The sequence below is a fragment of the Pelodiscus sinensis genome, chromosome 10, assembly GCF_049634645.1.
Source record: "Pelodiscus sinensis isolate JC-2024 chromosome 10, ASM4963464v1, whole genome shotgun sequence".
Taxonomy (NCBI): Eukaryota; Metazoa; Chordata; order Testudines; family Trionychidae; genus Pelodiscus; species Pelodiscus sinensis.
The window spans coordinates 29,490,400-29,517,691 of NC_134720.1; the positions used below are offsets into that span (position 1 = coordinate 29,490,400).

General features: G+C 45.8%; 1 protein-coding gene across 5 annotated transcripts in view; it reads right to left on the reverse strand.

Moving 5' to 3' along the window:
• The window catches only part of PLCH1 (phospholipase C eta 1), a 186,968-nt gene that overhangs the window by 72,496 nt on the left and 87,180 nt on the right, over positions 1 to 27,292 (reverse strand). For all 5 annotated transcript variants that reach the window (XM_075937751.1, XM_075937747.1, XM_075937746.1 and 2 more), the window contains 3 exons: positions 17,732 to 17,878; positions 11,674 to 11,917; positions 7,882 to 8,011 (listed from right to left, as the gene is read on the reverse strand). In XM_075937751.1, coding sequence (XP_075793866.1) covers positions 7,882 to 8,011; positions 11,674 to 11,917; positions 17,732 to 17,878 — 521 coding nt within the window. The remainder of the gene's footprint in view (positions 1 to 7,881; positions 8,012 to 11,673; positions 11,918 to 17,731; positions 17,879 to 27,292) is intronic.

Genomic DNA, 27,292 nt, shown 5'->3' on the forward strand with positions numbered 1-27,292 from the left:
GCCAGCACAGAACAGGGTTAAGTCTGCAATAAGAGCAGCATTCCATGCAGAAAAATATTTCCACGATCTTAACTATTGTTTTAGTTTGTCCTTAGAGCTCGTTGGAGAAAAAAAACAGTACTTACTATGTGTTATTAATGCATTTTACTTTAAAGATATGCTTTGGATTTACAGAACATTTGACAGCAGTTTTGCACTTCATTTTTCTCTCTGATGTAGGTCTCTACAGTAACCCAAACTCAAGAAGAAAAGTGAAAAGAAGTTTTAATATTACAGATTGCTCAAGATCCTATGTGAATCCATGAGTAACACCTCTCATTCACAGAAGTGCATGTTGTTTTTCTTTGTGCACTTTCTTCAGTTAACTAAGGCTTTATACTCTGATCCTGCACCGAGATCTGCAAAGGAAGATGCCTTGTAGACATGCATAGTTAAGGATAGTGGCTCCTACATTTCTCTGGACAATTTTCTTCATCCTGTTCAGAACTCTTCCCAATGTTGATTTGCCCTGAATTCCCTTCAGGTGGGTTTTTCCATCCAAGAGTTTACCCAATAAAACATGAACACAAATTTTCACTACATCCCGCATCTCACCTAGAGCTGCAAATTTTGGTTGGATGTATTCCTGGAGGTTTCATCTCATGACACAATATTTAATTGAATATTTATCTTTAATTCCTGGGGACTCCTGGACAACCTTGGAGGATTGGGAACCCTAATCATACCACCAATTCTTTTTTTCTGGGGCCAGCTTTTCCTGCCTCCACCTATTCTCATACTTACCAGCCTGGAACTGCTGATTATCCAGCTTGGAACTACAGTGAACAGCACCCCAGTTAGGAAATTACACCTTCCATTTTCATTTTCTCTTTCATCAAAGCATTCAGTGTGCCATTTGTTTTATACACATGTCTAGGATATGAATCTCATTGACCTCTATATAAGTAAACACCAACATTAAAAACACAGCCTCATAAATTTCATGGCTCTACTCTCTATTTCTGGACAGATCAGTTGTCTCCAGGATGCTCTTGATCTGCCATATATAATCTTCCATATGCAGGTGTACTGGGAAAAGGAAACTGTCCTGGAGTTAGCTTTCCCAGACCTCTGTATGATGGCAAATTTGAAATAATCTGGTCAGGATATCAGTCGATTCTCTATACAGGCAGTCCCCGGGTTACGTACAAGATAGGGACTGTAGGTTTGTTCTTAAGTTGAATTTGTATGTAAGTCGGAACTGGTACATATTGTAGGGGAAACTCTAGCCAAACATTTCTCCAGAGCTCAGTTTTATTCTCCCACACCTCACTTCCCTCAGTCCTTTATTCTCAAGCTGAGGTGTCTGCTGAGAAAAGCCGCTCCGCGTCTACCTGGTCTGCTGGGGGGGGGGGGGCGCTAGCTTCACGTCTCCCTGGTCTGCTGGGGGGAAGCAGCTAGTGCGGGGTTGCCTCACCCCGTTTGTAAGTAGGGATCCAATGTAAGTCGGATCCATGTAACCCGGGCACTGCCTGTAGTCAGCTTGTGTGGTTCTCCCTCATGAATGCCTCATGATAAGATTTACCTAGATCACATACATCTAATATTTCCTAGACTATAGTAACATGTTATCTATCTGACATGGCTTTACTAGTTAAGTCTACACTATCAAAACAAAGGGGGACACATCTGCAAGTGAAAACTGAGAACAGATGGCACTGATCCAATTCTTTCAGGAGGAATAATTTAGGACAGATTTCTGGCTGCTTTGTACCACCCGAGCAACACAAAGCTGCCTGATCCAGGACTGAGAATTTGTCACAGTGTGTATCTTTTACCATGAATAAATTTGGTGACACTGGAAGCCCACTTGACCTGATTTGATAAGTAAGGGCTATACGCCTGATGCCCAAAGCAATCTAACAACAGAATAATCTTTCAAAACTTCATTCTTTCTTCAACAAGAAACCATCTCTGCAAAGCCTATGGGTGTGTCTAGACTACATGCCTCCTTCGACGGAGGCATGTAGATTAGCCAGATCGGAAGAGGGAAATGAAGCCGCGATTAAAATAATCGCGGCTTCATTTAAATTTAAATGGCTGCCCCGATCTGCCGATCAGCTGTTTGTCGGCAGATCGGGGGAGTCTGGACGCGATGCCCCGACAAAGAAGCCTTTCTTCATCGACACAGGTAAGCCTGGTTTCACGAGGCTTACCTGTGTCGATGAAGAAAGGCTTCTTTGTCGGGGCATCGCGTCCAGACTCCCCCGATCTGCCGACAAACAGCTGATCGGCAGATCGGGGCAGCCATTTAAATTTAAATGAAGCCGCGATTATTTTAATCGCGGCTTCATTTCCCTCTTCCGATCTGGCTAATCTACATGCCTCCGTCGAAGGAGGCATGTAGTCTAGACACACCCTCTGATATGGAACCCAGATACAGGCTTGTACCTACAAAGGCAAAAATATTCAGCTTCTTTTTGTCAAATCAAAACAATAAATGGCTCTGGGTTATAAGAAGGCTGCCCTTTAGTGAGATCATGTTACACCTCTAGATATTTCTTTTACATTTTAAAAGGCTTTTTTTCCTGTCAATACATGACTTCACAGTTCTGCTTTTCTCCTGAAGCTGCAGCATCAGTAAGGAATCACAGGGGAGCTGCATTCATTATGCTACATTAGGAGTTAGTGCTGCTGTCATCTAGATCCACAAACACAGATCTTAGAATCATAGAACACTAGAATTGGAAGGGACCTCGAGACGTCATCGAGTCCAGTCCCCTGCCCTCATGGCAGGCCCCAGTACTGTCTTAGCATATACAGTAGCTAGAGGAGGAAATGATTTTTAGCTACAAGGCAGCAAACAGGTTTGTTTTCTCATTTTTAAGTCTACACATACCATAAATGAGATTTATGATTTGGAGGCACAATTCAGTCTAAAATTTCTCTACATCTGCTCACCCACAAGATTCCAGACATTGCATGGCCATGGAGTGTATTCTGCATTCCCAGGCTTACAGCTGTGCAGTGCCGATTTCACCCCAGAAGGCTATGCACATTTTTGTCTGCAACAGGTTCTACAATCTTAAGCTATGCCTATACAGGCAGTCGCCGGGTTACGTACAAGATAGGGACTGTAGGTTTGTTCTTAAGTTGAATCTGTATGTAAGTCGGAACTGGCTCCAGATTCAGCCGCTGCTGAAACTGACCGCCAGTTCCGACTTACATACAGAATCAACTTAAGAACCCCAGGCGTCCCCAAGTCAGCTGCTGCTGAAACTGATCAGCAGCTGATTCCAGGAAGCCCGGGGCAGAGCAACTCTGCCTCGGGCTTCCTGCAGTCAGCGCTGGTCAGTTTCAGCAGCAGCTGACTTGGGGACGCCTGCGGCAGAGCAGCTGGGGTGCTGCTGGGGTGCTGCTGGGGTGCTCCAGTAGCGCCGCTCCTCGGCGCTACTGGACCAACCCAGCAGCACCCCATCTGCTCTGCCCCAGGCATCCTGATTCAGCCGCTGCTGAAACTGACCAGCAGCGGCTGAATCAGGACGCCTGGGGCAGAGCAGCTGGGGTGCTGCCGGGTTGGTCCAGTAGCGCCCAGAGCGGCGCTGCGGGACCAACTGGCAGCGCCCCAGCTGCTCTGCCACAGGCGTCCGGAGAAAAGCCTAGTCTGCTGGGGGGGGGGGGGGGGGGGCGTACTAGCTGCGCCCCCCACCCCCCACCCCAGCAGACCAGGAAGACGCGGGTGGCGGACCGAGACGCACCGCGGTCCTGCCGCCTGGGTCCTCCGCGACTTTGCTCCCAGTCTCCCTGGTCTGCTGGAGACCAGCAGACCAGGGAGACGGGGAGCAAAGCCTCTGAGGATGCCAGCAGCGGGACAGCCGTGGGGTGCGCCTGGGCTGTCCCGCTGCCAGCTTCCCCGAGGCTTTGCAAAGCCATGGGGGGGCTCGGGCAGCCGGGCAGCCCAGGCGCGCCTGGGCTGCTCCACTGCCGGCTTCCCCGAGGCTTTGCAAAGCCTGAGCTGCCCCGCTGCCCAAGCCCCTCCGCGGCTTTGCTCCGCAGACCAGGGAGACGCGGAGAAAGCCCTTGAGTACACGGGCGGCAGGACCGCGAGGTCCCGCAGTCCGTGTCTTCCGGGGCGAGCCCCGTTCGTAACTGCGGATCCGACATAAGTCGGATCCGCATAAGTCGGGGACTGCCTGTACTGCAGGCTTTTCCTGGCAGAAAGTATGCTGATGAAGTGCTCATTAGCATTTGTCGAGCTGTAATTTGCATATTCTCTGCTGATGCTTTTTGCACAAGAGGTTTTTGTGCAAAAACAAGCAGTGTAGATGGGACCATTTTGTGCAAAAAAAACCCTTTAATGCAAGATACTTATGCCTCAAAAAAGAAGGTATCAGGATCTTGTGCAAAAAGCATCGGCAGAGAATATGCAAATGACAGCACGACAAATGCTAATGAGCGCTTCATTAGCATACACTCTGCCGGCAAAAGCCTGCAGTGTAGACATAACCTTAGACAACTTCTGTTTTGTGAAGTGGTCTGGATTTTGGCCCATAGTGTTGGTTTTTGCTTTTTGTTTTGGTCTTCCTGCACCCAATACATCATTAGCATCTCTTCCAGTGGCAACCATATTAGGGATGGTCAAACAATGATGAATATATTCTCCAAAAACTTGAAAGCAAAAAGTCTGATGGATTCACTGTGTGACCCTCAGCAAATTACGTCACCTCTGGCACCTTATTTTGTCCATCTGTAAAATGCAAATAATATTTACCTCCCTCACAGGTGTTTATGAAGCCACTTAATTAAAGGCAAGACCAGTGGTCTCCAACCTTTTTACACCCAAGATCACTTTTTAAATCTCAGAACAGGCGAAGATCTACCGCCCCGCCCCTTCTTTGAAGCCCCGCCCCTTCTTTGAAGCCCCGCCCTCTCTATTCTCCTCCTGTCCATCACTTGCTATCCCCAGCCCTTACTTACACACTCTGATAAACAGTTTATTTTTAAATTATGCGATACATAGAATTAAAATCACGTGTTTATAGTTATGAAATAAATTGTCTTTTTTATTCATGCTATTTAAATCTAAAATGAAGCATTTATAATTATACATTTTGTGGGGACAGAGTTCTGTGGCTGGGGGCAGGGGAGAGGGAACAGGGTGCTGGGAGGCCAATGCCCCCCCCCCCCCCCCGGGCTGGGAAGCCCCGCACGCGCGCACCTGCCCCAGGGCCAACCACCCCCCCGCCCCCGCGCACGGAAGATGCGCGCGCCTGGCCAGGGAGCCGACCCCCCGCGCAGGGAAGCTCCGCGCGCATGCCTGCCCCGGGGCCAACCCACCCGCGATCCGGGAAACCCCTTGAGCACCTCCCTCAGGGCTGACTCAGCCCTCCTGTGCAGTGCAGGGAGCCGATGCTCCCTTGTGCTGTACTCCGGCCGGCAGAGCAGCTAGCGCACTTCTGGAATGGCTAGAAGTGGCGCTAAGCTGCAGGACTTCTGAAGCCGACACTACCTCTGTTTTCTCTTGAGGTAAGTAGTGGGGGGTGGGAGAGAAATGGGGGCGAGGTGGACAGGATGCCTCGCGAGCGACTGGTCGAGGCCTCGCGATCGACCAGTAGCTCGCAATCAACCTGTTGGTGACCACGGGGCTAGACAGTCCTCTAGCTCAAACAGGAAACCAGGGAAGTCCTGTATTATACAGATAGTCAGACTAGATGACCACAATGGTCCTTTCTGAGCCCTTTCTGGGGTAGGCAGTCCCGGCTCTCTCCCTGGTCACTGGGGAGGGCTGGCGCTGGGACCACGGCCAGCCCTGGTCACTTGCCCCACCTCCTGCCAACCTCCAGGGAGAGCCGGGCTGAGGCCTCCGCGTGGCACTGGGGAGGAGAGGGCTGGGTTGAGGCTGCAGGGCAGCAGACCCAGCTCTCTACATGGGCCTGGGGGAGGGCAGACTGAAGGTGGGTGGGGCTTGGCTCCTCTGGACACAGAGTGATATGATGATTTCACTCTGTCATCCCGCAGGAAAATTATTTTTTATAGTCAGAGTAAGTGTAGGATAAAAATTTTTGAGGCAGGCTATGATATCCTGTTAAGAACCCAATCTAAATTCAGACTCTGGGAATGGTACAAACACAGTACATGGTTATTCCCCTTCCCCACCAGTCTAGCCCATCAAAGGAAAGCCATCACCCAGGATGGGAGGCAGGACAAGACACATTCAATGGTGCTAATGTCTCTGCTTTAATCCCCAGATGGACTACATCCTGTAGAGATACCTTCTTAAAGCTGACAGACATATCACCACTTAACTGATAATTGAAGTCTGCTTTGTTTAAATACTTGTTTTACTGGAAACACTATGTAACTTTATATTATTGCTCTTATCTTATCTTTATATTATTGCTCTTATTTGCCTTCCTATTAGCCTCTATTCAGGAGAACCAGGATCTTCCCCCCTCCAATCACTTTGATCTGCCCATTGAGCATCCTATATACAGGCACTCCCTGAGTTACGTGGATCCGACTTATGTCGGATCCCTACATACAAACGGGGCTTTTCTTGCCACGGAGAGAAAATCTGCTCCGCATCTCCCTGGTCTGCTGGGGGGGCCCCCCAGCAGACCAGGGAGATGTGGAGCAAAGCTGCGGAGGACGCGGGCGGCGGGACCACGGCGCGTCTCAGCGGTCCTGCCACCCGCGTCTCCCTGGTTTGCTGGGGGGGGGGGGCGCAGCTAGTGCGCCCCCCAGCAGACCAGGCTTTTCTCGCCGACGCCTGGGGTAGAGCAGCTGGGGCGCTGCCGGGTAGGTCCCCTCAGCACCGCACCTAGGCGGCGCTGCGGGGACCGACCCAGCAGCACCCCAGCTGCTCTGCCCCAGGCGTCTCCACGTCAGCCGCTGCTGAAACTGATCAGCGGCTGATTCCAGGAAGCCCGGGGCAGAGCAGGTCTGCCTCCGGCTTCCTGTAGTCAGCCGCTGCTCAGTTTCAACAGCGGCTGAATCTGGACGCCAGTTCCGACTTACATACAAATTCAACTTAAGAAGAAACCTACAGTCCCTATCTTGTACGTAACCCGGAGACTGCCTATAACTAGTTGTAACCTATTGTTTGGCAGTGTTCCCTGAGCTCAGCAAGTGACACTCCACCCAGCGCTGTTTGTGTAATAAACTCTCCTGCTTGCTTCCCATATGGTGTCCAGATTCTATTCCTTCAGTAAGGATGTTAAATACCAGTTAATTTACTAGTCGACTAGTCGATGGAATTTCCTACTTTAATTAATTTAAGTCGACTAGTCAATAGGCACTTCCACATTTCTCTTCTGAAATGCACAAGAGCCCCTATAGGGCTCTTGTGCATTTCAAAGCGGAAGCGCCAGCGCAGAGCCTGGGGTCAGTGGGACTTCCTGCTGGCCCCAGGCTACACGTGGCGTGCCGGGTTTGAAATGTACAAGAGATCCCAGAGGGGGCTCTTGTGCGTTTCAAAGCAGAAGCACCCGCATGGAGCCTGGGGTCAGCGGGGAACTCAGAGTCCCCCACTGACTCTGGGCTCCATGCGGTGCTGCCGCTTTGAAATGTCGCACGGAGCTGGGATCAGCTCAGGACTCCCGTGTGGCATTTCCGTGAAACCCAGCGTCAGCTGGAGACTCCCCAACTGACCCAGGGATCCACTCACTTTGAAATGAAAATTCTTTGCATGGCAGCTTTTGCTCAATGTGAGCAGCTAAGCTAGAGCTAGAGGGTGAAATTACATAGCACAATGTTCCCTCCTTCTCTTCATTACCTAACAACAACAGTGAAATAGAACTGTTTTTAAAAATACTCATTTTTATAGGTAACTTCAAGCTTCTCTCTGAGAAGGCTCTATGCATTTCCAAACAAAATATTGCACTGTGAAAAAAGTACACTAACCTGGAACATCTGTCGCACCTTTCTGCGAGGCAGATTGACATTCAGTTTATGCATCAACTGGTGGATCTCTTCAATATTCAACAAGCCATCTCCATTCTTATCTGCTTCCTGAAAGGTCTGTTTCACCCAAGTGCAAATATCTTAAGGAAAGGTTGAATGATTTAAATGTATTTATCATGGAGAATTACAAAGGGCCAGATTCCACCAGTCTTGCCAAACATGACATGCTAATTAGTCCTACAATATAAGTAACAATGTCACAATTTGTCCCAAGATGACAGAATTTGGTCCATAGTCTGCATCAAAACCATGTCCATTTCCTCTCTTTGGCTATATCTACACTGTAGCCTTCTTCCGGAAAAGCTTAAGCAAATGAAGTGCAGAATGGAATATCGCCACGCTTAATTTACATAATTAATTAGCAGCCATTTTTGCACAAGAGGCTTTTGTGTAGACAGCTCCTTTTTGTGCAAAAACCCGCTCTTGCGCAAGAGCCGTTCTTCCTGAAAAAATGAGGAAGAGCGGTTCTTTCTCAAGACAAGGTTTTTGCACAAGAAGGAGCCATCCACACAGCTCTTTTTTGCACAAAAGCCTCTTGCGCAAAACAGCTGCTAATTAATTATGCAAATGAAGTGTGGCAATATTCCATTACGCGCTTCATTTGCATAAGCTTTTCCGGAGGAAGGCTACAGTGTAGATACAGCTTTTGGGATAAATTCATCCCTGGTGTAATTTCTCTGTAGTGAATAGACCAGATGCTGATCTCACAGAAGTGATACATTAATGTAATTCTGTTGATTTCCATAGTTATTCCAGATTTACACTGGTATACCTTGGATCAGAATTATGATGTCATTGAAGCTACAGCAAAGATGTATTTGGCTCATGATTTGTACCATCAGGAGTCTTGCTCAATGGGCTTGTGTTTATTAGTGATAAAATTCATCTAATACTGGAACATGGAATAAAGAAGACACAGTGAAATCAGTCTAAGCATATTACTGCAATTTCAAGAAGATCCTTATTCAAAAATTAACAGCTCTTGTTTATCTATCCTCTCCCTCTAAATTTAAGCTTTGGTTTTTTCATGCTGCCATTTCACCTTTATACTTTCAATTCTTCCTTCTTCTGAAAGCTTTTTCTCTATTCTGCTATAACATTCTTAACCACAAACCTCTCTCCTCTAATTATGTTTCCTTCATCCTCTACATATTTCCTTTCTATTTCACTCCCACCCTTTCTTCCTCATCTCACCCCATGCTCACCACTGAACAAAGAAGGAGTCTGCTTGGGGGAAGTAAAATGCATCATCCTATGTCTGCACATAATCTACATGCACTGTGGAATTCAGGGAGGGAGGGTGGTCCCTAATACACAATCCCATTCTTAGTGCTACTCTAGGATGGTGTGAATCAACCTACCCTTTACAGAGTCTAGTGCCTAGCAGGCACAATTTGGTCACCAACTGAGATATTAGACAGAATGCAAGTGCAGTCCAATTCAGCATATACACAGGGCAGATGTGTTCTCCAACTGCAGGCCTCCTTACATCCCCCTTACAGACCTGACAAGGTTTCCAAGGTCGGGTTCCTTTAACTCCACAAGTCCTTTTCAAAAGTATGGAAATGCGTATTCTGTGCCTCTGGCCCCAGCAGCTTCTGGGACCATGAGAGTTTCCTAAATTTTATAGAACTTCTCTTCCACTCCCCAATGACTGACTTCAATAGCTGTAGGGCCATTTAAGATAAAAATATCTAGGAATTGCTTAAGCCATCCCAGTGTTGGGTACAACTGTTCTATACCTGCAGTACTAGGCAAGAGTGTTTCAAGGAGCAGAATTAAATAAATAATAGTTCTAATCAATGAAAATGGTTCTCCACGATTACAGCACAAACTTCTAAGAAAATGCTGACTACCTTTCAAATGCTAACGCAAACAATTCAATAAGAGAAGCGTTTTAATGAAAGGATAACAAAAGGTAGGATGGGATCAGTGTACAAACAGAAATTCCATTTATAATTCCTAAATGCTTTGCAGAGTTGAAGGAAGGAGGCTTTATCACAATTAAGGACTTTTCAGGTGGCACATTAGGCCAAAACCTGACTACTATGCTGAAGCCAAATACAGAGATTTTACTCAGGGGTTCTCGATAAGACCTTGGCTCTAGATCACATATTAAACTGTTCTGCAGCCATTCCTGAAGCTCTTTGTTTTACACCTCCTGAGGAGATATTAGCCAACTGTGTTGGCTAACAGCATTTCTCCTGACTTCAGCTGAGACTTTCTGTTGCTTGTCTGTGGGCCCCAGTAACCTAATGCTTAATCTTTGCAACACTGTCCAAGAAGAGTCTCATCATGTTAAAAAGTTTGGTCAAACTTAGCTTCCTTAAAAAGAAAAAATGATAGAATGATACTTTATGAATGATTTCACAAAGGTAGTTTTTGAAACTGCTTTAACCTGCTTTGGTTTATTGTGGATTTACTCTATTGTAATTGAAAAGGAGATCAAAATCTTGCCATCCAAATTTATTTGACTCTAAAGTAATAATGCACATACTCCCTGATGTTTCCAGATATGGCCCGCTCCTCCTCCCATCAAAGCAAAGTCCACTTAGATCCAAAATCTAATAAATGTTAAAGAACCAAAACCAACTCTGATTGAATGGTTAGCCCTTATCCTAGCAAGAATTTGTCTTCTGAATATTTAAATATAGGACCACCTGTTCACAGAAATATTTTTTGTCTGAGTCCATAACACTTTCCCCCTTTGCCTCACTTATGGCTGACTTTAGCTATTATTCCATTGCCTCTTATCCTATCACCATACATTAAAGAGAATAATTTTTCTTCCTCCTTCTTGTAACACCTTTTTAGGTACTTGAAAGCTGCTATCATGTCGCTTCTCAGTTTTCTCTTTTCCAAACTAAACTCAGTTCTTTCAGTCTTCCCTCACAGGTCATGTTTTCTAGATCTTTAATCATTCTTGTTGCTCTTTTCTGGAGCCTCTCCAATTTCTCTGCATCTTTCCTGAAATACTGTGCCCAGAACTGGACACAGTATTCCAGAACTGGACACAGTTGAGGCCTAATCAGCACAGAGTACAGCTGAAGAATTACTTCTTGTGTCTTGCTCACAACACAACAAATCTTACAGTCACTTGTATATTTCTGGTTTTTATATTAATGTTATTTGAATGCAGCTTTCTGTGATTTATCTTCACTAACTGACCCTTTCACTCCTCACCTGCATCCCTCTGTCCTTCTCCACCTAGTAGTGACGTCTCACTGTGATTTAAAGTTAACATGATCTTCCCTCCAAAATGAAACCCTCTCCATGCCTGTGAGATGTGAGCATCTGCTGAGAAGTACTGAACACCATCAATGCAGGCTGACTATGAGTGCTCTCAAGAGTTTCAATCAATCCCTACGAGTTTCAATCAAATTAGTACAAAGATGATAAGAAAGATCCACTTTCTTGGTGGCAACTCCAATCACCAATTTTAGGAAATGTAATAAGGTCTGAAAAAGCCTTAAAAATTATTATATAAAGCCAGTGGGGAAGATTTCAAAATATTCTTCATTTGTTACAACAATTTTACAAACCAATGACCTGATATGTTCATTCTCAATGCAATCAGTGGCAAAACTTCAGTTGTCATGAGCAGGGGATGGAGTGTACCCATAACACCAAACCTCATAAAACAAGCCGAGACTTAAACACCACTAGGGATGGAGACTAAACAAAGCAGAAATACCAAAATGAAAGCAAGAGCTAAATTCCTTGAAAGGATATTGATCATGAGTTCTTTGTCGTTTTGCAAGAGAATCCTCATCGCTTATTCCAGCCATCAAATACTTAAGTCCTGTGATCCAGGTGCGAGCCTCCTCCGGATTAGAGGTAATAAGATCTAGTGACTCCATGTGGTTGCCATGGTAAATGGTAAAGCAGCAACTTGGGTCAAAGTTCCCCTCAGTATGGCGATGGAATATTTCCGACTGTCGGCCTTCTGTCACTTTGTAAATTGAATCAATCACAACTGCAAGGAAAAGAGTAACAGAAAACTTAAGCTGCTTAGATATTCATCCAGTTTCTTTGCATTTTCAGATTCTTCAACATTCAACAAAGTAAATTTTTTTTGGTTTTTTTAAGTAAAGGCAAACTCCTAAGCCTTTGCACTGGAAAGGGCACTTTAGGTCATTAGCTGCCCCTTGCACATGTGCTGGGATATGTCTGAAAGGGGCTTACCCCATACTTGCATTCTTGCATAGCAAAACGGACAGTGCCAGTGATTTCCCGAGTGTAGACTCTGTTTCCTAAAATATCCATGGAGTGAAATTCGCTGCAGAAGGGGCAGAGAATAGATGGGGCACTGCTGCCCTCCACCCCCCACTCTGTTTTCCACCACAGAGCATGTGCTATACCATCCTAAGGGATATAAAAGAAGCTGTGCTTCAGCAGAGGAATAGTGCTCAAGGAGGGTACGTCTACACTACAGTGCTAGTTCGAACTAACTTAGTTCGAATTAGTCAATTCGAACTAAGCTAATTCGAACTAACGCATCTAGAACTAAAAACTAGTTCGAATTAGCGTTTTGCTAATTCGAACTAGCAAGTCCACATTGAGTGGACTCTGAACAGGGCTTAAGGATGGCCGGAAGCAGTGCCGGCAGGGCATCAGAGGAGGACTTAGAGCGTGGAGATGCTGTCTCAGGCTAGCCGAGGGCTGCGCTTAAAGGGACCTGAACCCCACCCCGGACAGACAGTTCTAAGGGGTGCCCCGCTTGCAAACCAGTCCTGGCTTGGATTGCCCGGAGTACCCACACTGGGCACATCACAGCACTCGGCCATCAGCCCGGCTGCACTTGCCGCAGGCTGCCATCTGGGGAGAGGGGGCAATTGGGGGGCTGCAGGAGAGCTTCTACCCCCAGAAGCCCGCAGAGCCAGCCCAGTCCTCTCCATCGGGGGCGCGTACCCCATTCCTCCCTCACCTCCTTCCACTTACCCTTCCCTAGCCCCTTTTCTTGATGTACAAAATAAAGGACAATTGTGTTCAAAAATGGAATCTGTCTTTATTGAACAAAACTGGGGGAGACTGGGAAAAGGAGGTGGGAGAGGGGAAGAGAGAGGCTGGGAGAGGGGAGGGCAACTAACATGATCAGGGGTTGGGAACAAGTCCCAGATGAAGAGAGGCTACAGAGACTGGGACTGTTCAGCTTAGAAAAGAGGAGACGGAGGGGGGACAGAATAGAGGTCTCTAAAAGCAGGGGTTGGGTGGAGAGGGTGCATTCAGAAAAGTTCTTCATGAGTTCCCCTAAAGAAGGACTAGAGGACACCAAAGGAAAGGAATGGGTAGCAGGCTTGAAACTAGTAAGAGAAAGTTGTTGTTGTTCTTGACAAAGCAAATAGTTAACCTGCGGAACTCCTTGCTGCAGGAAGCTGTGAAGGCTACAACTAGAACAGAGTTTAAAGGGAAGTGAGATCAAGTCATGGAGGTTGGGTCCATGGAGTAGTCTTAGCCAGGGGGTAGGAGTGGTGTCCCAGCCCAAAGTTTGTGGAAGGCTGGAGAGGGATGGCACGAGACAAATGGCTTGGTCACTGTCTTCGGTCCATCCCCTCCAGGGTCCCTAGGGTTGGCCGCTGTCGGCAGACAGGCTACTGGGCTAGATGGACCTTAGGTCTGACCCAGGACGGCCATTGTAAACTCAGGGCTCAGTGTCGGGGGTCTCAGTGGACCCCCTTGATTTTCATGCACACCTGCTCTTGGGTGGCCAGGTTGGCAGCTCTCCTGCCCTAGACGGCCACTTTCCTGTGCCTAGTGCGGAGATCGTAGACGAGGTCCACGATGTCCGCACTAGCCCAGGAAGGTGCCCGCCTCTTGCGGTCCAGGGCAAGCTCCCGGGAGCCGCCAGCCTGGTCCCGGGAAGAGGGGGTGGGCTGGGGGCATCGGGTGGGTGGCTCTGTGCCATGCCAGGTGCAGGGTCTGCTAGCTGGGTGCTGGCAGGCTTGCACCTGGCACGGGCACCGTAGCCAGCCCGTGCCCCTTTAAGGGGTCCGGGGCCGGGAGGGGGGCAATAGAGTTTCCCTGGTGTTGGCCAGAGTGGCCACCAGGGAAACCTGGGGAGGGCTAGCCTCCCACTAGTTCGAATTAAGGGGCTACACACCCCTTAATTCGAACTAGCTAGTTCGAACTAGGCTTAATCCTCGTAAAATGAGGTTTACCTAGTTCGAACTAAGCGCTCCGCTAGTTCGATTCAAATTCGAACTAGCGGAGCGCTAGTGTAGCGCCTAGGAAAGTTAGTTCGAACTAACGTCCGTTAGTTCGAACTAACTTTTCAGTGTAGACATACCCGGAGTTATCATAATGCCCAGAGGAGCCGATCACCTATGCAGGCCCCTGGGCAACATGGGGAGGGGGAACGGTTCCATACCTGAATTCAATTGATACCTGGTAAAGACATTAAGTGGCTTTTCTTGGTCATCCTGCCTTCCTCCAGCATCCCACAGGAGAAGCCAAATTAGTAATTGCTCCAAATATAACCAACCTTTCCTAAAGAAGGGCAGCTGAAGAAGCTTTTGAAATAGGCAGGTTCTTTTCTACTAACCTAGTCATCCTCAGGTAACATAAAAGACATTTACACCCTGTCACTTGGACTCTATGCTCTTTACTGTCCATCAAGCACCTTACCTGAACACTCCATCTGCAGCTTCTAATCTGTGCAGCAATGATGCGAGCATGTGGCAGGGTGCTGTAGGGGAAGCCCTAATCAGCTCCTGACACTCTCTAGTCCCAATCAGGGGAGATGGGTTGGAGCCAACAGCCTCACCAGGTCCATGGGAAAGCAGGGGGACCCTTCTCTGCATTCACTGAAGGGTAGAGCCTTGGACAGAAGGGTTGGTGCTGCAGTAGCAGCAGCAGTGTGACTCAGAGCTCAGGCCCCCTCTGTCATCCCTTTCCCTGCCCCGCCATCCGTGGGCATGAGCTGGGCAATGAGTGGACACTGGCCTGGAAACTTCCCAGAGCTGTCAGGCTCATTAGCCTGACCTAAAACTCTGGAGGAGGCAGTGAAAGCAGGGGAGAGCTGGAAGGAGGAGAGCTGGAGTAGCAGCAGAGAGAGGGATAGCTCTCCCCTCTCTCTTGCCTGTGGACTGTGAATGGGACTAATGGTAGGGGGGAAAGGTGGTGGAAGCGCAGCCTATAAATAAAAGCACAAGGTGAAATGTCTCTGAGTGACTTTCTCAGCCCGACAAGGGCAGAGCTGGAGGAGGGGATTGTAGCAGACCCTGTTACATAGAGAGAGTAAACCATAAAAAGGTAATTTCAGTACACTGATGGCTACTATTACTTTAATGACTGGGGTCATTCTTTGCAGTTTCAATGAACAGCTGCATTCTTCATAATTCTGCTACTACCCTACAATTACAGAGATGAACAGTATGGGCAGTTTGTTATTCCAGGTATTTGTTACACTGGGCTAGATCAAAGAGTAGAGAACAATATTTTAAATGAACTGCCTTTTCTAACTGGCTGTAGAGTCTTGTAATATTCCAATAAAATAATAATGACCAGACTTTGGCACCTAACCAAGTCATACACCCACCCATGAGTTTATGTATGATTCATGTAAACTTGAGTCAGCATTTTCACATCAGCCTGAATTGTGTTCTGTGTCATTAAAAGAGCAGTGTTTCCTTCCTTTAACAGCAATACTTGTAAAATTATAGACAAAATACAGCAACAACTTGCACGCTGTGCAACACCAAGGTGGAAAATAGGTCAATGGAGGGATGATAGGAGTTACTATAGAGAACTTTCTGGGTGTCTGGCTGGTGAGTCTTGCCCACATGCTCAGGGTTTAGCTGATCGCCATATTTGGGGTCGGGAAGGAATTTTCCTCCAGGTAGATTGGCAGAAACCCTGGAGGTTTTTCGCCTTCCTCTGTAGCATGGGGTACAGATCACAGCTGGAGGATCTCTGCATCTTGGGGTCTTCAAAGTATTTGAAGGCTTCAATATCTGAGATATAGGTGAGAGGATTATTCTAGGAGGGGTGGGTGAGATTCTGTGGCCTGTACTGTGCAGGGGGTCAGACTAGATGATCATAATGGTCCCTTCTGTCCTTAAAGTCTATGAGTCTATGAGGTCAAAGGTGCTCCCCATGGTTAAGTCAGTACTTAGTTTGGTGTGCTAAGTTTTTTTTTTAAAGTATATACTATTTACTATACATTCAGAAAATATACATCTCCATAGTCTACGTAGTGGTGATGGTGTGCAAAATGGACTAACCCAGCTTGGCACTCCATTCAGACTGAGTTTGCAGGGCTGGCAATTGAATTGACACAATTTCACTTGTGAACTTAGTGCATTTTAAACAGCATCCAATGAGAGACAATAGTCATAGAACCCTACAATCTCATTTTTGTAGTGACTTTTCAGGGAAGAACGTTAATCCTTCTGTTCTTACGTAATAGCAACAACATGCCAGAGGCTTGTCACCGGGTGCTGTCAGATTCAATCTGGCCTACAAGACAGCTGACACAAAACCCTAAGCCAGCAGAAAGATTTCCAGGATTCTTTTTCCAAACTCCAGTTGAAGCGGGTTTTACAAACACAGAGCTATTCCTCACATAGTGTGGGAACTGGATATCAGCTTGGCTTTTATGTGCACACGTTATTCCCTCTCCTCACACCATGCACTAGCATAACTCTAGGAGGTGGAATCTGGCTCTAAATAAACGTGATGTGTCCTTTTCATGAAATATGTTAATAAAGAGTTCTGTAAATTAGCTCAATATTTCTGGTTGCTTTTCTTCTAAGTCTGGAGTTAGATCATGGTATGAGATATTTCCCAGATTTAAGCTATTAACTGGACTATCTTAGGGTGTGTCTAGACTACAGAGTTTTGTCGACAAAAGTGGACGTTTGTCAACAAAACTATACCTGCGTCTACACTACCGCTGAGTTCTGTCGACATAACGTCGACAGAACTCAGCAGTTTTGTCGACGCTGGTAAACCTCATTTTACGAGGCATAACGCCTTTTGTCGACAGAGTTCTGTCGACAGAAGGTTTTATTGCATCTAGGGTTGTGTCTAGACTACAGGGTTTTGTCGACAGAAGTTTTGTCGACAGATTCTGTCGACAAAGCTTCTGTCGACAAAGAGCGTCTACACTACATTCAGTTCTGTCGACAAAGCAAGCTGCTTTGTCGACATGGCAGTGTAGACGCAAGGACAGTTTACATGCAATAACGCTTTCTGTCGACAGAACTCTGTCGACAGAAGGCGTTATGCCTCGTGAAATGAGGTTTACCAGCGTCGACAAAACTGCTGAATTCCGTTGACGTTATGTCGACAGAACTCAGCGGTAGTGTGGACGCAGGTACAGTTTTGTCGACAAAAGTCCACTTTTGTCGACAAAACCCTGTAGTCTAGACACACCCGTATTTATTTGTTGGTTCTTATCATCCCTAACGTACTAAGGCCAATAGTCTACTGCTCCTAATCAAATTATGGCTAGGTTTCTTCTACAAAGTAATCTGTTGGAAAATATTACTACACAGTTAAACTAGTCTTTGTACTACACAGTGCATGCATGCCAACATGCTACTAAATCGTTACTGTTAACATAAATACATAATCTTTTTAGCGACAACAGTGCCTTTTACAATGTATTTATTGTGCAAAAATGGTCTAAGTTTTATAAGTATATAACATTTTCAAGTATCACTAATAAAAGTTTATAAACTGAAAGATGCATACTGTAAAATACAGTTCTTTCCTCAATAAACCATGTGAATTCATATTCCAATGCACAATTTTTCAAGAAATTAAAAGAAATATTAAGAGAATTTACTTTTAGCTTTTTCACTTTTTCTGGATGGTCTCCATCTGATGCAGGTCCTGTGTTCGTCCAAGTAAAAGAGACGTACTAGCCCTTTTGTTCCACTCTTCAGCTTAATCATCTGAGTCCCAGACTGCATTACACTCATGCATCTTTCAACTGAAAAGAAGATTAGAACAAATTAAACTAAAAGGCTATTTTGTTATAATAATAAAAAGGACGTGCCAACTTTTAGACATATAACTACCATATAAAACCTTTGATTTGTACCAGGAGTTATATACTAATAAGAGAAGAAAATTGGAATGGGCTCATTTTTAGAAGACTTTGTAAAATCTGATCAAATGTAAGTGTGAGAATTGAATCTATTATCATTATGTATAGATAGCATTGATTCTACAAAATGGTCATTTATCCTATCCAAAGAAAGAATAATATTTAGCTTCTTTAAATACTTGAGAGTCTGCTTCCATTACCACCAATCCAAATGGCATGTGCAGGTTTTCAAGTTCAGAAACAGTGAGCACCAAAAACTCTTAGTGCTTTCACATCTATAAAGTCTAGTCAGATAAAATCCTAGTGTACAAACATGATTTGAAATAGAAGTTCAATAAGTGATATGTATTCAGGACTAATATTTTTAAGTTGGGATTTATCAAAGTTAAGGTTGGAATATTATCTGTTGACACCAACAATGAATATATTCATAGCGACATCACAAAAGGGAAGTCATAGTATTTTGCACTACAGAGGGATTCAATGTGTCATGATTATGCATAAGTGCATATTTTATTTTAAAGGAGTGGAGTGATGGTTGTATATTTTCAAAAAGGAAGGAGAAAATGTCCAGATGTAAAGGCTTCTCTGATGAGATTATTGCCATTTTTTAAAACAGATTACATTATTTGGTCAAATATTTCAGATTTTGTTATAAAGTGCATGTGCACTATAAAACATACAGTATCAGGATACATGTAATTCATCTGTAAACTTGAATTGTTTATATTTTGTTACATTAAAGACCTGATTCTGATCTTACATCAGTTTTATTCCTGTATAACTGTGTAGTAACTGTGGAGTTAGTAATAATTCACATCTCTCAGTGAGATAACAATCAGGTCCCAAAACTCTTTTACACTTTTTCAAAATAGACATGGAAAACAATCTTTCGGGATACTGGAATAGGAGAACCATAAGGATTTATTTGTGGTTCCCAGATCTTGGATGGTTCTGGATGGATAGGACCCCAAGATGCTAATGCTCTAGTCATGCTCCCTTCCTTTCAGCTATTACCTCAATTTGCCCCCTATCTTAGGGGGCCTGTGAGGAGTGGTGGTATAGTGATAACTCTATCAGTTCTATGCCTTCCTGGTTAGAATAGCTTTAAAGCAGGGGTGGGAAATACATGGCCCATGGGCCAGACGTGGTTCGTCAGGATTAATCTCTGGCCGACTGTCAGATACTTTATTTACCTGCGCATCCACAAGTACAGGTGCTCACAACTCCCATAGGCTGCAGTTGAGGGCTGGCTTGCTGAAATGAGTGATAAGGGAGGGTTGAAGGAAATTGTTTCCTTGTATCCCCCCTGTCTGAATGCACCTGTTGTCTCTTGAATTTCAATTATAGATGAATAGAGGGGATGCTGACATGTTAGCAATCTAGCTGACTTGTCTATCACTCCAATGTAAAGTTCAACAAAGTGCTTTGAAAAAGAGAAGAACTTATCTGGAGTTTCTCCCATTCTGTTTCATGTACGTTAATCCATCATCTCCTCACCCTATACTTTTTGAGTGGAGTACTATAAAGCATACTCTACCTGCACATCTTTAACTGCTGCCCTCAGCAAAGAAGAACAAGGAACTGTTCTAACTCTTGTAATCCCCAATCTGCAAGGTAGCATATGGAAGCAAACTAATGTCTGCATTATACAGTACAGCTTTTATATGCTGTGTGTGAAAAGTGCAATTTGGAAAAAAGATTTCTCATAATTCACATATATGACCTCACTAGGTCACCACAATTCATGTGGGTGACAGGGTATCTGTCCGCAATGGGAATCTTCTGACAGGAATAACAATAGCCTAAATGAGAGAGGAAGGTGCCATTCAAAGGCAGTGAAAGACAGGGATGAATATGAATCTTTTTTTCTGGAAAGCTTCTCCTCCATGAGACAATAAAATTCAGCTGTCAAAATGTCAAGTACTTTGGACTTCACAACAAATTAAGAGAGGGAAAAATTAATAAATCAACAATATAGTGAAGGGAAATTTTGTAGTAATTCCATGTTTATTTTCTGTAAATTGGATTTTATTTTCAGATTCTTATTATCATTCACAATATTATCAGTAGCGGTGGTGGTGATGATACATTAAGAAAAATTAAATCTAATAGCAATTTTTCAGTGACAAAGCTATAGCTCCACAGCGGTGTTCTAATGGGCACACAAACCCCTCTAGCTTACCGGTTCTGGGTTTTGATCCCACCAGAATCGTTCACTTTTTTTTTTAATTGTATCACTTTGGTATATATGGTTGTGCTGATTTTCTTCCACATATTGATCTGAGGAAGTGGGTCTGGCCCACGAAAGCTCATCACCTAATAAACCATCTTGTTAGTCTTTAAAATGCTGCATAGTTCTGTCTTTTGTTTCAGCTACACCAGAGTAACACGGCTGCATCTCTATCACTTTTCTCTCTCTAGTAATTCTAAACTTGATTCTTTCTCCTCTATTCCTACAGACAAAACTCTAGTACAGGTTAGACCTCCCTGGTCCGGCACCCTCGGGACCTGAGCGGGAATTTTGCCAGACCAGCGGAGGTCAGTGCTCCCCTGCTGGCTGCCCTGCTCCCCAGCTGCTCTCTCTGGGGCTCCCTGCCCTGTCAAACGCTGGCTCAGCACGGCTCCCCACCCTGCTGCCCGCCCACTGCCCCATGGTCTCCTGGGGTCCCTGGTGGCAATCACTTGGCTACTGCTGGTCCCGCTGCCGCAGGGTGTTCTCCGGGGTTCCTGGCTGAGGCCACCCAGTCGCTGCCAGCCCTGCTGCTGCTGGGAGTTCCCCAGCCAGGGCTACCCAGCCACCCTGCTGTTACTGGGGATCCCGGCTGCCCACCTCCACCAACTCCGCTTCAGCCAAGGGTTCCAGCAGAAGCTGTCCAGTCACCTCAGCCCCGCTGCCACTGGGGGTTTCCCAGGGTTCCTGGCCGAGGCCACTTGGCCGCAGACAGCCCTGGTGCCCCCCAACACCATCTCCATGGTGCTGCCTGTCTCCCCTTACCCCTGCTGCAGCAGTGGGGACCAGGGGGTACAGAGGTTGCTGCAAAGCAGCCCCTGTTCACAATGGCCTGGGCTGGCCGCAGACTGGGGCTGCTGGACAGCTCTTATTACATTTAAAATGCAGAGCCACAGTGCTCCGGATCAGTTCTACAGAGCACCTCCCCTTATTGACTAATTGTGTATTTGTATCGACTTCACAATTAGCCAAATACCCGTTCCTTAACATCCTTACTTCCAATTAAGAGGACACAGTAAAGCGTCATATTTCAGAGATTTCAGAACTAAACGTGACCCACAAAGGATCTAATCCAACCACTCTTACTCAGAAGAATAATTCTTAGTCACACATTGTGATGGGGTGTCTGCCCTACATTTGCCCTGATAGAGTTAATGGAGACCAGATAGGCCAATTAACTTATTAAGCAGCAAATCATGGAGATACAGGCTGAGCGGAGAGCTCTGATTACATGGAAGCTCATCAGAGTGTGCTGGGCTAGTATAAACCCAAGGAGCTGGGAGCAGCAAGGGATCAAGTAAGAAGTTTGTGGCCCCCCTCTACTTAGCAGAGAGGGAAAGAGAGAACCAGGGGAAAAGTAAGACCATGGGGACTGGGCCAGCAGGAGAGTGTACCCTGAAAAGAGCAGCCCAGAGAGTTAGCAGCAAGGATGGCGACTGAGAAGATCTTGGCAGTGTGTTGTAGGATCCCTGGGCTGGAACCCAGCATAGAGGGTGGGCCTGGGTTCCCCTACCTGCCATTGGGGAAATGGCACTTGCAGGGCAAAGATCTGGAAGACAGCCTGGTCCCAGGGGGAGTGATAGAGGCTTCAAAGGCCTATAGTCTATGAAGAACTTGGGAATGCTGAATGACCTGGTCATAGGGCCGAGGCTCAGAGGACACTGTTTTTTGGAGCCAGAGAAGGGCTGCAGGCTGACAGTGGGTATGTCTAGACTATATGGCTCCGCCGACGGAGCCACGTAGATGAGTTTACTAGACATAGGAAAATGAAGCGGCGATTTAAATAATCGCCGCTTCATTTACATCAAAATGGCCGCCGCACTGTGCCGATCAGCTGTTTGGCGGCACAGCGGGGCAGTCTAGACACGCTGCGGTCGACAAGGGAAACCTTTGTTGACTGCTCTGGTATGCCTCGTGAAATGAGGTTTACTGGAGCAGTCAACAAAGGCTTCTCTTGTCGACCGCAGCGCGTCCAGACTGCCCTGCTGTGCTGCCAAACAGCTGATCGGCACAGCACGGCGGCCATTTTGATGTAAATGAAGCGGCAATTATTTAAATCGCTGCTTCATTGTCCTATGTCTAGTAAACTCATCTACATGGCTCCTGTCGACAGAGCCACGTAGTCTAGACATACCCAGAGAGACCACATGTAACCATGGGAAGGAGCATTGATGTCACAGAGCTAATCTCTGGAGGACCAGGAGGGGGTGCCATTCACACAGAGAGTGGAACAACCCGTCACACAGACATACTGATATAACTGAATTACATTTGTGTGTAAGAATCGAGCCCATTTAATTCAATAGGTCTGAACAGATATAAATGAGGGCAGACTCCCATCCCCAGAACCCTACTTCTCAGAGGGTATGTCTACACTACCCTCCTAGTTCGAACTAGGAGGGTAATGTATGCATACCGCACTTGCTAATGAAGCCCGGGATTTGAATTTCCCGGGCTTCATTAGCATAAGCGGGGAGCCGCCATTTTTAAATCCCCGCTGCTTCGAACCCCGTGCAGCGCGGCTACACGGGGCTCGAACTAGGTAGTTCGGACTAGGGTGCCTATTCCGAACTACCGGTACACCTCGTTTCACGAGGAGTAACGGTAGTTCGGAATAGGACCCTAGTCCGAACTACCTAGTTCGAGCCCCGTGTAGCCGCGCTACACGGGGTTCGAAGCAGCGGGGATTTAAAAATGGCGGCTCCCCGCTTATGCTAATGAAGCCCGGGAAATTCAAATCCCGGGCTTCATTAGCAAGTGCGGTATGCATACATTACCCCGCTAGTTCGAACTAGCGGGGTAGTGTAGACATACCCAGAGAGAGAAATAAATTAAAGAGATGAAGAAATCCTATTCCAACCACACATCTTCTATTTCCCACCTATTTTTCAGATGCCATCACTAATCCTAGATAGATTTTCTAGTTGGAGTTGTACAGATTCAAGCAAATGACATTGGAAAGCAAAGGGACTACAACACAATTCTATTATATTTTCCCTTCAGCTGTTTACTGCACAGAAATAATCCATTTTAAAGACTTCAACACTAAGAATAAAATCCAACCCTTCTGAAATAGCCATTGAGATTTAATTTTCAGAAACCATTCCTTTCCTTGCAGCTGTGTATTTAATAATACACGCCAAACAACTGAAATCCTTTTAGCCAAGTCCATTTTTTAATATGCTAATTGTAATCTTTTAAACAAGCAAAACAGAACTTTAATAAAAACTAATACAAGCATCCAATAAAGGCCCATGCCTAAAAATAAAGCACTAGAGCAGGGGTCGGCAACCTTTCATAAGTGGCATGCCCAGATTTAACTTCTTCACTTTTATTTACAGAGCTGTGTGCCAGAGTAAGGAGGTGGTGGGGCAGGCTGGGTACGGTGACCATATTTTCTGTGGCAGCTGCAGCTAGGGTTGCCAGGTGTTTGGTTTTGAACCAGACAGTCCAGTATTTGAGCTTTCTCTTCAGAAAACAAATTATGAAAATATAAATGTCCGGTATTTGCTAAATAAGATGTAATGTAGATTGTGATGTAATGTCAAGTGTGCCCAGTATTTTTGTTGAAACCATCTGGCAATACCAGCTGCAGCTAGGGAACATGGTTTAGTTTAAATTATTAAACAGATTAAGCGTTTTAACTTTCTCAGGTTTGTTTATCAAACTTCATTTTAAATAAAGTAACATATTAATTTATGTCCAATACAAAAGGTTTCCATGTTTTCTTTTTTGATGGCAGGGGTGGGAAACCGTTTTTGGGTACGGAGCCACTGACCCACAGAAAATCAGTTGGGGTATGTCTACATTACCACCCTAGTTCAAACTAGGGTGGTAATGTAGGCAACCGGAGTTGCAAATGAAGCCCGGGATTTGAATTTCCCGGGCTTCATTTGCATAAAGCCGGGCGCCGCCATTTTTAAATGTCCGCTAGTGAGGACTCTGTGCCGCGCGGCTACACACGGCACGGACTAGGTAGTTCGGACTAGGCGTAATGAGGAGTAACGGTAGTTCGGACTAGGAAGCCTAGTCCGAACTACCTAGTCCGTGCTGCATGTAGCCACGCGGCATGGAGTCCACACTAGCGGACATTTAAAAATGGTGGCGCCCGGCTTTATGCAAATGAAGCCCGGGAAATTCAAATCCCGGGCTTCATTTGCAACTCCGGTTGCCTACATTACCACCCTAGTTCAAACTAGGGTGGTAGTGTAGACATACCCTTGGGGACCACACAAGTGAGAAGCAAAAAAACTCCAAAAACCTCACTAATGTGGCCCCAACTGAGACACCTCACTCTTCTAGCACTCCAGCCTCATGGGGTGGGGAGAAGGGACAGGGAGGACTGAGGTTCAGGGTTTCACATAGGCCAGATTTACTTTTCTGGGGTTCTGGAGTTAGTGGATTTTAGGTACCCCTTTAGGCTCTGGGATAGGGGCAAAAATGAGGGGTTCAGCGTACAGGACAAGGCTGCCTGCAAATGAGGTAGGGATAGGGTGCAGGATCTGGGAGGAAAGTGGAGTGCAAAAGGGGGAGAGGTTGCAAGGTCTGGGTGGGAAGTAGGGTGCAGAAGTAGGCTGGAAGTAGGCTCTCTGGTCAGGTGGAGGGTGCAGGAGCAAGGGAGGGTGCAGTGTGTGGCCAGGAGGGAGGTTGCAGGAGCAAGAGAGGGTGTCAGAGCAAGCTGCAGGTGCAGGGTCTTAGCAAGGGGAGGGGAGTGAGTGAGAGAGATTGGAGTGTGAGGGTCTGCGCATGAGGGAGGACGCTCATCTGGCTTCATGCCCCCTTGCAGTGTGGAAAGCCTCAGGTGTCACTGTGCTACGATTCCCCCAGCAGGATGGGGAGGGAGAGAGAGGTCGCTCCCCTCCCACATGCAGTGGGGAGCTCACACAGCCGTGAGGCTGCAACACTAGCTTTGGCTTCCTGCTCGGAGGGCATGTGGTGGGGTGGGTGTGAAGAAAGCCCCAGCATCCCCCGCCAGACCCAGCTCCTGGCAGAGAGAGTGGCTCCATGTGCAGCTGCTTCCCTAGCAGGGTGAGAAAGGGTGAGGGGGGAAGAGAGCAGCAGTGCACAGAGCGTACCTGCAGAGCCCGAGTGCACCCCACCTCGCAGGGCCCCAGCTGGGGTCTGTACGGACCCTCCAGGGCTGAAGTGGCAGCTCCAAGATGCTGAGGTCTGGGGGTGGCTCTGCCGGGTTTTGCCTCAGACTCTGCCACCTCCCCTACCCCAGCAGTGGTGGCAGTGGCTGCTGTGACAAGTGGCCACCTGGAGATGGAGGCGGCGGTGTGGTTGGACTGGGGCCCCGCACGGCAGAGGCAGTCCCGGGGAGGAGGGAGGCCACAAGGTGCACAGTGGTAGAGCGGCCACAGTTGGTGGTGGGAGCTCTTCAGGACTTGAAAAATGCTCTGGACTCCGGAAACTGTGCGGCACCGGAAGCTGCCCTGACTGCCCACCGCTAAAGCACCCAGAGTGCCTACATTCTCTGACAGGGAGTGGGGAATGGTAAGGAGGCTGTTGCTGCTGCGCTATGCTAGCGTGAGCCTGTCTCAGCCAGGGGAAGAGAAATGGCAACAAGAGAAGACGGGGGGATGGGGGTGAGGGCTAGTGATTCCTGCACGCCGGATTGGGCGGGGAGGCTCACATGCCAGTGAAAATTATCTTGCATGCCACTTATAGCACACGTGCCGTAGGTAGCCAACCCTTGTACTAGAGAAACAGGGAATTCAGGAATGATGTTATGGATAAAGTGACATTCTGGAAGACGTATGTTCCTGTAACAAAATAGGCTATTTAGAAAAGGCTATATTACTCTTGAAGAGCAACTGATTCCAGAGTGAGTATACTGTTCTATAGATAAGCAAGTGCTTCTTGAATGGTAGGCTACTCTAGATACTCTGCCAATTCTGGAATGGATATGCTACTTTAGTTATACAGCAATCCTGGAAGAAAAGATAAGATTACTCTCCAGTGAAGTGGTGTGTTAAATTTTAAGAAGGTACAGCTATTTTTCCATTATTGAAAAAGATAAATCTAGGGTACAAGCAAAGGTTAGGAATGCATTTTTCTGATATTTACAAATGAAGTCAATTATAACTTAATTTCCTTATTGCTGAGAAGGCATTTGATGTTATCAGTGGTAGATAATACAGATGTATCTGGAGATGCAAACAGAATATTATATTAATGTAATGCAAGCAAGCTATAAAGTTATAATTTCAAACTAAAAGAAAGCAAACAAAAATTGGTAACTGTAATTGGTTTAAAAGGTTTTGAGAACTTGATCTTGACAGTCTACTAATCAGAGAGTAAAAAAAAAATTCCATGATAATCAGATTATTTTTATTACTGTTATTAGATTATTGTTATGTGTTAGCAAAATAAATAAGTTTGCAACATCAACTGAGTGATTAATTTCAGAATTTTCATTTAAACTTTGAACTCAAAACTACACAAACAATTCAGGTAGTATATTGACTGGTTTATAACTATTTACTCAGGTTCAAAACAAGAAGCCTTACACATACATGCAGAACTATGTTTTATTTTGTGAACAGCATGAATGAACCAGTAGCTCCAAAGCTTATGCAAAAGAGAAAACAAGTCTTAACAGTCACTCATCATTAGGATTCAAGAAGGCAACTCAAGTACATCAAACTGTATCCTAGCTGTGCCACACAAATTTTCCTAATCTAAAATGGTTTTCTAATTTTTGAAAAATTAGCTAAGGACTATTTAAACCTGGAACTGAATGAGCATTTTAAAAAACCTAATGACATACAATCTTGTTACATTTTCTTTTAAACTACCACCTAGGTACAAAAATGTACCACCTTTCACTAATGTTGTAACAATTTTCTTGCATCATGATCTGAAATAAATCTTAAAGACCACATCTTTTATACAAGTAGAATGAGATAGTAATTGAAAATAGCAATTTTGAAGGGAGTCAAAGACAATTTCTGAAAAGAGGAAATACTAAAATTGAAACAATCAATAATGCAAAAAACATGTTCATGTTTTAAAAGACAATCGAGATTTTATTTGCTTTTTAAATTACATCTATTGCATTT